Here is a 15,145-nt window from a genome sequence, read left to right on the forward strand (position 1 = left end):
ATTTTCCTCTTCATGTGGTAGTGGTAAAGTAGCTTCTTTCTTCCTTTTATTTGGTGGTGGTTTAGCAGGAGAATTTCTCATCCCTTTTTTGTTTTGGGTGCCGCCACTGTCAGCACCCATTTTTATCGCACAAAAACGGGGCTAGGATTTAATTAACTCTATAAATTATTTAATATCAAAAGACTGTAGAAAAAATGAACTTCCCGCCTCAAAGTTCCCGCGCTTTTCTTTTCAACAGGCAATAAAGAAATGTGTTGCCATATCTTTGGAACTACGTACGCTAAAAATATCATTGTCTTGCCAGTTTGTAGAGAAAAAAATCTAGTTTCTCAATCACGAAAAAAAAATGTTGGGTTTCTTCAAAATAATACCCTATTGTTTGTGACGTGCTATATATATTTTGTTTATTCCTTTATATACACAACTATCTGCAAATATGTAGGGAACATAGGTAGGGAACTGGCTTTCGTGGCACAGGTTCACCTATACGGAAAGCCAGGACTATATTCCCTTATATATACTGTATAATTATGAATAAAGATTATTATTAAATATTACATATATTAGATATACATCGACACATATTAAGGTACACAACACAAATAGGGTAAATTGAAATGAAATTAGGTATAAAACATTTTTTTTATTAAAAACAATAAATCTTACAAAATATTAATTATGGCACATAATTATAGATACAATTAAAATCATTGGTTTTAAATATAATAAAGAGTATCAGAAAATATATTCTATACTAGCTGTGCCTGTGATTTCACCCGCATGAAATTTATAGCCTATATGTTATTCTGTGCACTGTGCATAAGCTAATTTATTGTAAAGTTTCATAAAAATCTGTTCAGTAGTTTTTGCGTGAAAGAGTAACATCTAACAATAGTGATAAACTTTCTCGTTTATACTACAATAAGATTATATCATAAAGAAGACATTCAGATAATATCAACAATACTTTTGCAGACGGCATAATATCTGTAGATAAATATTTTATATGCAATAAGAAAAGGTATCGCAAATAGATTTCGTGATATTAAGCAAAGATTATTAAATTTTCATAAATTATAATTACGTTAATCTTATATTTAATGGATACATGAAAATCACATAAATTAAAGAGTGAGGAGTAATATGAACATCTTTTAAAAGCGGTAGTTTTGAAACCGCCTAAATTATTTACTTAATTATAAAAAATAAATCATAAGTTTTCGTAAACTAACAAGAATTATCATAGAACAAGTATTGTAGTTCGAAGAACTATTCTTATCATATAATAATATCAGAATTTAGGTAATTTAAATCTTACGTCTGTTGAAACTGTAAAAGTTAGCTACTGACATTAGAATAGCGAAAAATAACCAAAAAACCACTTCTAAATTATTCAATTATCAACTCATATTTTTATTTTCTACTATATATATTTTTAATTTCTAAAAGGAGTAAATCTCACTGGTTTGAATTTTAATTAATATAGATTATAAAGTAGATAGAAATTCGTCTCTTTTAAGAATTACAACAATAATTTGTTGTATTTTCCACAGAAGACATAGATTTCTTTGTGTTTGTTACGGCGATTTGTGATAGGAAATATTAACTATTAAATACTACATACATCGAACAACAACAATGTCATCTACCATCTCATAACCTAAACTACTAATATATATTATCTTAGTTATTATAGTTATACAGTAATTTATAGCCTGTACTTAAAGAGCCCATAGAGAAGAACTGAACGGAGGAACGATGAGAAAGGACTATACAATCAAACGCAGTAGAGTTTATTATCTGCAACCTTCTTTAAGTAATTCAAATGACAAACAATCTGACGGTCCACCTAATGGTAGACGGTAACTATCATCTATATACATCACGTTATTATATGACATCCGTGATACCACCAAAGCATTATCATTTCAGAGGACTACGACGTCGTATCTCTTATCCTACAATTTCACTGCCTAATCTGCAACATATAACCGAAACAGAGTTTACAAAGCAATATGATAACATGAGTATGAGGCCAGGTCATTTACCCCATAGTGGTAAATTCACCATGGTTTTCAGGGGCAACCCGTACAGTTTAATAGTGTCGACTGTTAATTAAATGGAGCGATGACTAAAAATACGTATGTTCCTACTCTATGTTTAACTCCCATTAAAGATATGAATGGCCCAGGACAATTTCTTATGTTAGTCTTTAGAAGCCTACATTCAGTACTTTGTGAAATCAAAGTTATATTGAAAATAAATTATTTTATCATGAAAGTATCTTAACATGATGCATGACTAAATAAATCTTATATTTATTTACGTATTAAAAATATTATTAAAATTAGAACTATAATTGAATATTCTTCAATATCTTTTACGTATTGTGTACTATAATCTCGTTTGCCTTTGTCTCGTTCGTGATCTGAAAATAAATTAAATTGTTATAAATTATCGCTTTTTAGAAAACAAATAAATAGCCTATAGCTAAAACAAGTAGAATGTTGGAGGATGTAAGAATAAAACAAAACTTCTAGTCGTATTTTTAACTTTTTAACCCTCGGCACAAAGGAGAGTTATAAGTTTATTATATCTGTATGTCCGTCTGTGGTATTGTTGCATCATAAACAAATGGACCGATTATGATGTTTCTTTTTTTTTTAATTCATTATGTCTGGATGTTCCTTAGCTCAATTTATTAGTATTATTTATTCGGTGGTGCTTAAAATATAAAATTATTCCACATATTCAGAACCATTTCAACTGTTGAGGTCGTAGTTAATGCAACATCTGACGTACTCATTTTTCATTGGGTATACTTGTACTTTAGTTCAAAGTGGGACGTAAGGAGCATACCGTCGCGGTCGTCTCTCTGATTAATTTCAGATTGTTATCAGGCGTTCATGACACAAACATGAATCGACTCCCAATTATCTTGGCCAGATATTCTTTAATATAAAAATATATACATTTTTTTACATACAAACATAAACAGTCTTCCATCCGTACTTACGGAAAATGTCTTCGTCTTCTTAGAACGTCGTTGGTTATAAAACTTGGGTGTTGCTCTACGCAGAGAATTATAAATTTCCTGTCACATGGATAACTGAAAAAAAAGATTATTGTACATATAAATTTCGCTTTACGCGTAAATTTAAAAAAATCATCCTTTAACTCATATATATGTTCACTATATTTAGTTGCTTTGACAATAGATGTTAGAACCACACGTTCTTTCACAAGCGATCGGAAACGAATGGGCAATAATGACTGATTGTTTTTATCCGTTCTTTCGCGCGCAATTGCATGTGTATTGAATTTTCGTATTTTCGTGTATAATTTTGTGTTTATATCCCTTATATTACATTTTCCACAGACAGGTTTAATTTTATTTATAAATATTTTACAGTGATATTTATTTATTACTGACACAGTGAACTCCGTTCCGCCTCGAAAAGAGCAACACGCAAATTTCTTGCTCGTTCTTCTTGTGATGAGACAGCTTTCCGAACGAGCGGTAGATTAAAAAAAATGTAATGACTGTTCAAAAGTGCTTCAATGTAAGTTTATTTGAATAAATGATTTTCTATTCTATTTTCTATTCTAATTAAATAATATGTTACATTTTTTGAAGTTTGGTTACGCAATAAATTTGTGAACGGACCCTATTCGACAGATATGAATAGTTTATATGAGAAAGTAAAATTGTCTATCTTACTATTTTCCATGAAATTTCATCATATTTTCTTACCACTTTCTTGGACTTCCACAAATGTTTCAGAACCAAAATTAGCCAAATCCATGCAGCCGTTCTCGAGTTTTATCGAGATTAATAAACGTAATTTTATTTTTATGTAAAGAAAAAATAAGATAGTAACAATTCTGTGTCAAAGCTGATTCGCGCCTGAATAATACTAAATAGTTAACGCGTTAATATTCATACAAGATAAAAGATAAAGATATATTTTATAACTGTATGTATGTTGTAGATAAAATAGGAGAATCTTACTTTGTTTGACTTAGTAAACCGCTGTTGTTACTATCATACAATGCCGATGCTGTACCATAATACGAAGCACTCTCATTTTCCCAATTCAAACAATTATTGTCATTTGTATAATTTCCGTACAAATTGCTGCCATGCCAAACTACTTTTTCAGGCCTGTAATAAAAAAAAATAATAATAGAAATAGCATAAAATAACTTCATAATTTTAGGCACATTGTTTCAAATAAAAAGTTTAATCCGTCACATTTGAAATTAGTACTTTCCTACAGTTCCATAGGAAAAGACATCTCTGAAGTGTTGTGATGAAACTAATGAAAGAATAAATTGTATTTACAGCTACCGTTTCTCCACTGAATATCCCAATCAAATTTCAGTATAAACAGTAATAAATAAGGAACAACATAAAATATCCATTTTGATTAATAGACTCCACACTGAGCTATGAGCCATTATCTAATCAGACATATTCTATTGCATTGATTAAAATATTCTGTAATGTATACTACTTATATTACGTTAGAGGGAGCACCCGGCCCGCCAGGGCTATTTGCTTCAGCAATAGCATTTGCTGGTGGTCACTCTATTCTCCCAAGTTTGAAATTTTTTGTAAAAATGTACAACATTTATTTGAGAACAGTTTCTTGTCAGTCCTTCTCATCTCGAAATCATTCTGAACTGACGGTATATTTGACAAATCATAAGAGTGTATATCTAATGTGACCTACACGGATAAAGATATTTTGAATTTTATAATTAAGCCCATATGTGTGTACTAAGATACAAATAAAAATTGTTATCCATGTAATTAAATAATTAAAAAAAATCATACCAAATGTTGTGGTCTATTACAATATTATTCCCTTTAAAACTATAAATATTGTTTTTCCAATTTTGAAACGGAGCGCCAGATCCATTAAAAATGTCATGCCATGAGTCGAATAGTAATTCTTCTTTTAAATTCACTACTTTCAACTTGTCATTTGCCACCAATTTTCTGAGCGCTTGTGTGCTAGAAAAAATTACATTTATTATTATATGTCTCAAATATATCAGTAATGTAACATTCCACGTGGACCAGGAAAGTGTCGTGGTTAATTCCTGCCTACCTTAAATTTCTCATGATGGACTAATTGACTCAATATGATACACATTTTATCATCGCTCCTGGTGCCTATCCAGTATATACCATCAGAACAAACGGGTGCATTATTCCATTATCATACACTTGAGAAAAATTCATGTGAATCTTTTCTAAATGTTAAATCCTTCAAATTCAGTTGATATATTTTTTAGACTTTTAACTATATAATGCACTAAACAATTCAAACATACCTGCGAGCTATAAATGGAGTAAAATTTTTTAAATTAATATTTTTTGCCTGTATATGGCATTCGTTTTCAGCGGCCGGCACGCCTACAATGTTGCCATTTGTAGAAATACGTCCTGAATAGGCTCTATTCAAAGCCGCGATACGTATCTGTAACAATTAAATAAATTTGTAATCCTGTATAGTAATACAAAACCCTCAAACTAAATTTTTTATTAACATAGGACCTTTCGGCTTCTTGTGCACATTACATTTTTATCACTATCTCTCCCATCTAACTCTGTAAGTAGAGAATTGGGGATGGAGTGGCAAGACTCAACTGATACATTTTTTATGTTTTTTTAGTCAGTACATTGTACATTCTAGATTTTTAGTCATAATTTTACAGATAAGTCTTAATTATGTCTAATAGGAAATAACATGCTTTGAAATATTTGTTACAATCAAAATTAACATCACAAGGAAGGTACGCTATATCACAGAAAGAAAATATTACACATATACTAATTGACTGATAGAAATACTTTTAAATACGTTATTTTCATAAATATTTATATAGTATACATAGAAAAAAGTCTACTAATATTTGAGCGAGGAATCAAACCCGCGACCATCGGAAATAAGGAGATGTGTTTAACCGCTAAACTACTAAGGCCGCTATTGGAAGGAAGATTATTATTATGTTTCTATATAAATAATTATTTACACAAGTTCCCATTTTCACACAGTTCGTGAGTGTTCTGGTTGGACCGTCATGTCGGGATGGCCTTCGGTATGAAGATGCCCCGGTAGTGTGCTCTTTTATAAATGAATCCGTCTGTAAAATAATTACATTATAATAAATAATAACACTGTACAATCCACACAGTCCCATCTAGACTCAAGCTATGCAGAGCTTGTGTTATACCACTGATATTAACAAAACTTAAATTCCTCTTTAATCTCTTTCCGTATATAAATGTGTATATACGGAATATACACAAAAAAAAGACAGTCATACTCAAGAATACCAATGTTTGCACCGTGTGAGGAATCGAACCCGCTACCATCAGAAAGAAAGGTAGTTTTAAAATCGCTAAAAGGGGTTGATTATTTGCCATGCCAAAATATGAAACAAAAGAAAGATCAAAAGAATTATTACTTGTTAAAATTCAAATATAAAAAAATACTGTCACAACGGTTTCCCAAATGTAGTAAATGCATTGTCAACTGTTAAGTAATTGTTGTGAACGTAAATATTTCGCTAAGTACATATATATACTTCTATTAATGGTTGATAATCCATTGGTAATTTGCGTGCATTATGGTTTGCGCTGGCTGAATCCAACATGGCAGGGAGCAAGCTTCTTGCTGTCTTTAGGATTATTTTTTGGTTGATATCGTAGCTTTAATGAATAATTAGTTAAAAATATAAATAGAGACTCAAAGTTATTTTGGTGTTAGCCAGAACACCATAGCTAGTTTGAACTCATGATGACTTCGGTGTAAACCGGGGTAGCAAACCACTACGTCACAACGCAAACAAAATAAAATTATACAATGCAATAAGGTAAAACAACGAAACTTGATGTTTTGAGGAGATAATATTTGTATATTTTTTATATATTTACTCGAAGGATATGATAAAAAGAAGTTTTACTCTGCAATATGTTTTTACAAATATACAAATAAAATGATTACCAAAACACGATGCCATCCATTATCCACCTTTACCAATAATACTTTCTCATGTATAATGTAAGCCAATGTCCCCAATAGCATGCTGGACGATTTCTGTAAGTATTAATTTTATTATTATCTATGACCACTTGACTTCTTTTCTTTCTGATCTGATATTTAAAATATTGTATACTAATAACAGTAATAACAGTCTTACCGATGTAAACTTTGTATAAAGTTGTCTGCATAGGTACTTCTGTCTCATCTATTTCAACTACTAAGTTGATTATTTCGTAAGATATGTATCGATTAAAGGATAAGTTACTGATATCACAAAGTATACAGGCTTGACTTCTTACTCCTCGGGAATGACAATGCATATGTGCTAATACTGGTCACATGTAAACCAGATCTGTTGTTTGTAACATACAAATTTAACAAAAATATATATTTATTAATATTTGTTGGAGAAATAAAGAAATATTCATTCATTCATTCATGATAAGTATTGCGACATTGGTATATATTAGTAATTAATTATTGTAATAATTTGTTTATATTATCAGTTTACTTTTATATTATAAATCATAGTATATTAAGTAAGTAAACAATACTTACTAATATTATAAATATGAGAGTTAATTCGTTTATACTTAGTAGTCTAACAGCTTAACTAATCATAATAAAATTTGGGATATATGTAGTATTTAACATAGAGGACATGGGCTATTTTTTATATCAGCTAATCAAGATATTCAGATCACGCGCACAGAAGTATGTAGACGGTTGCCAACCCGCCTGCTAAACATCCCTTCGCCCTTATGAATAATACGCAAATATTAATATTTGTACTCACCTTGTAGAGAGTTGTTCTCGTTCTAAAAACAACTGTATTTGTTTTGTAGAAATCGTCATCGTTTAGATGATTCGTCTCACTGACTGAAATATGAAACATAAAAATTAATAGTATTTTTAAACAAAACAAATTTTATCTTTTACTCAATTTTAATTGGTTGGTACAACAGAGGTATATAAATTATTTCAAAACAAATTAGTTTTGAAATAATTTAATTTAGTTTTATTTTATTTTAGACTTGTTTATTTTAAATGTTAATGCACTTAAAAATACACATAATCATTAAAATTATTTACAAGACAAACTCACTTATTGGGTGTTGATTGGATTCACTGTTGATTGAAAAGACATCTTTTTCACCTGTAAAAGTGTTTACTACTACATTTCCTTTTGGCCCCGATACCGTGGGACTTGGTAAACCTGGGGGTCCTCTAGGTCCAGGTAATCCTGGTAGTCCTGGAGGGCCAGGCGGGCCGGCAGTGGGGATAGTCGTCGTATTCGGACAAGTGCATACTCCCGCTGGCCCTTGAAGGCCGGGTTCGCCACGTTTGCCAATGCCTCCTTGATCACCTTTGTCTCCTTTAATCTATTGATATAGTCAATAACATTAATTAATATAATATAATATGATATAATATAGTATAATAGATAAGCTGAACAGAGCTTGTGATATGGGTTCTAGATAACTGTATACCTATTATTTTTTTAGTATAAATACATAACATAATATACTTAGAAAACAAATACTTATACTCATGAATATAAATGTTTGTATCATGCGAGAAATTGAACGCGCGACCTTCGAAAGTAAAGCGGTTTTCTAAATCGCTGGACCACAGAGGCCCTGAATTATAATTTATTCTTATAAAATGTGACTCTTTAAAGTAGTTTTCTGTACATATGGATAAATTACTATAATTATGGAGGAAAGCTGTACTTGCTATGTTTAAGAAACATTACTAGTATTTTTTATTATATACAGTTGAGTCTTTACGATAAAAAGTTAAGTAAAAGAAGGAAGAAATCCTTACCGCATCTCCTTTAGGCCCAATATCCCCCTTTACTCCTTTTGGTCCTGCAGGGCCCGAAATACCTCGATCACCTTTGAGACCCTGTTTCGAGAAATGTAATCATTATATACTAATAATGTAAACTAAAAATACTAATATTATATAATACAGATAATACTAATAGTTATCGTAGAAAAAATAAAATATGCAAAAGTGTTTGTTTATTTATTTAATTACATTATTAGAGGCTTAATAGCTAAATCCAATCATCTTGGGAATTGGTATACACGATCCATTCGAGACGAATGTCAACTAATTACTTCCGGTCATGCGGACTAAGTTGCAAGTTTCAATTACTATTACCATATAGTGAAAATAAATGTTTGAAAGGTTAAAAATGTCAAATTGATAAATAATTTTAAAATATTATATCCATATCAAGTACTAAAAGTACGAAATTACGTTTTTTCCTAGTTTAATAATTCAATTTACATAAATATTAAATAATTAAATAATGCTAGATGCTGATAAAAAATAATTTGCACAATATTATTAAAAAATGTTTGAATTACCTTTGTGTCCAAATTTCTTGAAGGACCAGGCGGTCCCTGTAATCCAGTAGCACCTTTCTGCCCTGGCGGTCCTCTTGATCCTTTGTGTCCACTAGGACCCCTTTTCCCTTGCGGTCCTGTTCCACCTTTAGCTCCCGGATTACCATTCTTACCATCATTTCCTGGTGGTCCTGGACTACCTGGTAAACCTGGGTCACCTTTCGTCCCCTAAAATGTAATACATGTAAATATTACAGTGCTTTAATTAATGACGGGGCAGTCACAGATATTTTCAACTGAGAACGTCGTCGTGAATGTAAGGTGTCAAGTGTTTTGTCCACATCTTGCTAAGTAAATTTTAACTTAAACGCCATATCTGAATATATATAAAATATAATGATACGCATTATATTTAATAATACAAGAGACTAAATACAAACCTGTTATGTATGTTCGTATAAAGGAGACGTCAATCAAACAACTGTGCTGAGCTATGACTGCTTTATTTCTAATATCATTCTAATTAAGTACCTCCCATATTATAATAATCAAAGTACCCACAATCCCCTTATCAAAATTAAATTTTCGCAGTAAATTTTACAAATAATTTTTTTTTATATCATATAAGAAAATGTTTATCATATAACAATAATTGGATCCATAAAAAAAAATAAGATACAACTTATTATTTCTAGAATCATCTATATCATATATCAATAATTTATCTATTCATGTTTTGAAATATAAATACATGCAAATAGATATTCAATTAATTATAAAAACTTAATATAAATTGATAAATTTAAATTAGAATAATAATACTATTGAATTGAATACAATAAAGAACATAAAAAAAATCTAAACAAATATTATTATTACAACGTAAGTAACTTGATTTAATACAATTCAATAGCATACATAGGTATTTATTATTTCATCATGCAGTTCATAATTAAGATTTTACATATTTATTTTCTATGAAAAATGAATTAAACAATATAAAATTTAGACTATTATTCAAATATCAATAAATTACATTTAACAGTAGGTAACAGGTGTACGTGTTACTCTTAATTGTTGTCATGTCCTATCAATATCATGACCTTGAAGCGTTTTCCGCGGAGAATCCCCACCGATCAGGAGGCCGAACTATCCTGCCGAAACGAGTACGATAACAATTATTATAATCTAATGGTGGATGGTCAGGTGACGGTACGTTGGAAGTGGCCGTAGGCATTATATCATCGTAAGAGGGATAACTTATGGTAACATCCCTACTATTCGAATCTATTATAATGTGTTTTCTATTGCGCCTAATTATACCCCCTGAAAGTAACGTTATGCAATAAGATCTTGGATCTACTATGCCTGAAATTGTACCTGGTATCCAGCAATTGTTCAGACGAATTTTCACTTTCTGTCCAATACAAAGTGGCTTTAATAATCTCGCAGTTCTGTCGTACACGAGTTTTTGCGCATTTTGCCGAGTTTTAAGTTTCTTAATGACATCGTGGTTTATCTTTGGCCTATACATATTTGGATTACAAGGAATAATACTGCGTAGCTTTCTATTATAAAATAACTCTGCGGGTGACGGTATATCCTTAGTAATCGGTGTATTTAGAAACTCTAGTACTGCCAAATTAAAGTCAGTACGATTATGCAACGTTTTTTTCATGATGTTTTTAACCGTTTGGATCGCGCGCTCGACTTGTCCGTTTGACTGTGCATACCTAGGCGAAGACGTCACGTAGTCAAAATTCCATTGACGAGCGAAATCTCTAAATGACATCGACGAGAACTCTGGTCCGTTATCAGACATTATGATCTCTGGAATACCAACCCTGCTAAAAATTAATTTTAATTTATTGATTACATGATTTGAAGTTTGATTTTGTAATTCAATTATTTCAAAATATTTGCTATAATAATCTATTATTATTAAAAATGTTTTATTACTAAAGTGAAATAAATCTACTCCAACTTTATACCAAGCTCTCTCAGGTATCTCATGAGGAATTAACGGCTCTTTAGTATTTTGATTTTTATATGTTAAACACGACTGACAATTTGATAAAAAATCTTGTAACTGTGATGTCATATTCGGCCAGTACATGGTTTCTCGTGCTCTAAGTTTACACTTCTCGATTCCTAAATGTCCTATGTGTATCTTTTCAAGCATCTCCCGGCGCATACAGTTAGGTATAACCACCCGAGATCCCTTCCAAATTATGCCAAAATTTACAGACAATTCATCCCTGCTATCCCAATAACATTTTAATCTGTCTTCTAGCTTACTTTTATCTGACGGCCATCCCTTTCGTATTATACTAATTAACGCCTGTGAGACATCGTCATTTTTAGTATATTTCTGAATTTTTAAAAAATGAGAGTCACACAACGGATTACTTGCAGTTACCATACACACTTGCGCTTGGGTTTCATAGTAATCGCGCGCGGGGGTGGGGGGGTCAGAGTTTGTAGCGACGGCACGGGACAGCGCATCTGCAATGTACAGGTACTTGCCTGGTTTGTACACGAGTGTAAACGAGTACGGTTGCAATCGTAATAACATTCGTTGCAGACGGGCGGGGGCATTTGCTAATGGTTTCTTTATAATGCTCACTAGTGGCTTGTGGTCGGTTTCAATCGTTATATCTGAGCGGCCGTATATATACGTATAGAACTTCTCACAAGCGAAAACACATGCATAAAGTTCTTTCTTGATTTGAGCGTACGATTGCTCGGTTTTCGTTAGGGATTTCGAGGCGTAACACACCGGGTTATTATTTTGCATTAAACAGGCACCTAAACCGTTTTTACTCGCGTCTACAGTTATCACTACTGGTATGTTTATGTCATAAAATTTTAAAACAGGTGGGTTAACTAAAAAATGCTTTAAGTTTTCATAACATTTTTGGTGACGATCGTCCCAATGCCACTCAATTTCTTTTTTTAATAGTTCACGTAAAATATAAGTTTTTTCAGACAAATTTGGAATAAAGGTACCAACGTAAGTAACTAAACCAAGAAATCGTTCAACATCTTTTACATTTGTAGGTGTAGGCATATTTTTTATTGCAGAAATTCGCGTGTCATCAGGTTTTATTCCATTTTTACTAATTTTATGGCCAAGATACGTTATTTCCGACATCCCTATTTTGCATTTGTCTCTGTTGAGTTTTATATTTATTTCAGCACATCGTTTTAATACAGCTCGTAATCTTTTATCATGAATTTCTAAAGTGGGACCATGAACTAATAAATCATCAATGAATAATACAACCCCTTCCAAGTCATCAAAATGCTCATACAGTCGTTTATGAAATATTTCGGATGCTGATGAGATACCAAACGGCATTCTCAAAAACTTATAACGACCTAGCGCCGAATTAAAAGTGCACAAGTCCGAACTATCTTTTTGTAGCTTTAATTGCCAAAAACTATGTTTTGCATCAAGAGTACTAAAATAATTTGACCCTGAAAGGTTCGCAGTTACCTCTTCGAAAGTAGGGAGTTTAAAGTGTTCTCTTTTTATCGCTTTGTTTAGGTCCCGTGGGTCTAAACATATACGCAAATCACCATTTGTTTTTCTAACTACAGTCATACTATTTACCCAATCTGTGGGTCCCTCTACTTTGGCAATAATTCCATTTTTCTCCATATCTAAAAGTTTATTTTTTATTTTGTCCTTTAGCGCTAATGGCAACTTCCTAGGTGCATGAATGACTGGAGACACGTCGTCTCTTAATTTTATTTGATACTCGCCCGGTAGACACCCTATACCTTCAAATACGGCGGGAAACTCATTTAAAATATTTTGACTGCTGATGGACGGATGTTGATTAATTGACAATATTCGTTTTAATAAATAAAGCTCCTCACAAGATTTTCTACCTAACACAGGGGGCGACTCAACATCAACAATAATAAATTGTAAATAATAAAAAATATCTTTATGTAAAACCTTTAAAAAACATTTACCTAAAACTTTAATTTTATTTCCTGAATAGCCATGCAATTTCATTGATGTATTTGTTAATTGAATTTCGTATATTTTTAGCATATAAAGTAATTTTTTAGGTAATACATTTACGTCCGCGCCGGTATCCAGTTTAAAATTAATAATTTGGCCACTAATTTCTAAGTCTACCGACCAGACATCACTTTTATTATTTATAGAAAAAATTACCTGATCGGATGAGTCATCCCTCACGGCGTAAATATAATTTGTACACATTCTTGCATAGTGATGTAATTTTCCACATTTATTACAATATTTTCCATATGCAGAACACTCATTACGTCTGTGCATTAATCCACAACTTTTACACTTAACGAACTCAAGATGTGACCTTTGAACTGGCGACACTACTTTTGTAGGACGTGATCTGTTATTGTTTTGTGAGTTCACTGAAGTATTAGTACGATAACGTGTATTTGAAAACGCGACACCAGCAGCGTAACGCCGATCCAAGGCGGGAAGGGGGGTTGCTCGCTCGACGAACGCCAGCTTCCATCGCTGCTTCGAACCCGTTGTTTATTACTACGTTTCACCATGTCTGCCCTCACTGATTGATTATTCTCCATATTTTGTGCAATTGTATGTATCTGATGGCTGCTGCATTTATTTTGAATGTTCGCTGCTTGCATACGAGACATTTCAGCTAGTCTACAAATTTCCAATGCTTTCGATAGATTTATTTCCGGTTCCCTCAATAATCGTTCCGAAAGGGCCACGTCACTAAGCCCACATATCAATCTGCTGCATATTAAATCGTCCCTTAAATCTCTTAACTCACACGTAGATGCAATCTTGTTTAGCTCAAATACATACTGTTCGACGGACTCAAATTCTTTTTGATCCCGTTTGAAAAATTTTTGTCGTTCCACCGCCAAGTTCTTTTTCGGTATAAAAAATGTATCAAATAACCTTAATAATTCCGTTACATTCTTGTATTCTGTAGTAAATTGTTCACTAACTTCTCTGCATTTATCTCCAATGACATGCAATAGAATATTAATTTGTACTTTGTCACTCTTCTTTGATATTTCACACGCCTCATAGTAGATATTAAAAGATTTCTTCCAACGCTCCCATTCTCGACTCAAATTTCCGGAAGTGACATTAGTCAGACTATTTTCAAAATCAAATGGCTGTGGAGGTGTAAAGGCAAGCTCCATTTTAATTCACGAACACACGCACTAAGTCTGTTCACTATTCAAAGTTTAAGAGCTATATGTATAATATTTACTTTTTGACCGACTGCGCCATGTTATGTATGTTCGTATAAAGGAGACGTCAATCAAACAACTGTGCTGAGCTATGACTGCTTTATTTCTAATATCATTCTAATTAAGTACCTCCCATATTATAATAATCAAAGTACCCACATATCTACAAACAGGCATACAAATGTTTGCACAATGTGAGGAATCGAACCCGCGACCATCGAGAGTACAGCGCTGTGTTAAAACGCTGGATCACCGAGATAAAGTTAAATTAATTTATTAGATTATATACTGGCTATTTTATTTGATATTTTATAATATAATATTTATAAATATTAAGTATCAAAACTGCTTTTGGCTTCAAACTCACAGTCATAACTGTTTTAAGCCGTTACCGTAATATCAATGGTGGTCTGGTGGTAAACTCAAGTTTAAACTCCCTTCATCGATTACTTGGTAGTATCAATTGTAGATTAATAGCTATCTAAAGTTAAACTC

General features: G+C 32.1%; 1 protein-coding gene across 1 annotated transcript in view; it reads right to left on the bottom strand.

Moving 5' to 3' along the window:
- The window catches only part of LOC131848040 (collagen alpha-1(XI) chain-like), a 224,230-nt gene that overhangs the window by 151,801 nt on the left and 57,284 nt on the right, over nt 1-15,145 (bottom strand). The window contains exons 14-24 of the mRNA XM_059197796.1: nt 9,437-9,643; nt 8,886-8,978; nt 8,164-8,440; nt 7,855-7,937; nt 7,020-7,121; nt 6,046-6,156; nt 5,344-5,489; nt 4,841-5,020; nt 4,013-4,165; nt 3,017-3,109; nt 2,384-2,428 (exon numbers count right to left, since the gene is read on the bottom strand). Coding sequence (XP_059053779.1) covers nt 2,395-2,428; nt 3,017-3,109; nt 4,013-4,165; nt 4,841-5,020; nt 5,344-5,489; nt 6,046-6,156; nt 7,020-7,121; nt 7,855-7,937; nt 8,164-8,440; nt 8,886-8,978; nt 9,437-9,643 — 1,479 coding nt within the window. The 3' untranslated portion in view covers nt 2,384-2,394. The remainder of the gene's footprint in view (nt 1-2,383; nt 2,429-3,016; nt 3,110-4,012; nt 4,166-4,840; nt 5,021-5,343; nt 5,490-6,045; nt 6,157-7,019; nt 7,122-7,854; nt 7,938-8,163; nt 8,441-8,885; nt 8,979-9,436; nt 9,644-15,145) is intronic.

This window comes from Achroia grisella, unplaced genomic scaffold (genome assembly GCF_030625045.1).
Source record: "Achroia grisella isolate CSIRO2021 unplaced genomic scaffold, CSIRO_AGI_Agris_v1 utg546, whole genome shotgun sequence".
NCBI classification, from domain to species: Eukaryota; Metazoa; Arthropoda; class Insecta; order Lepidoptera; family Pyralidae; genus Achroia; species Achroia grisella.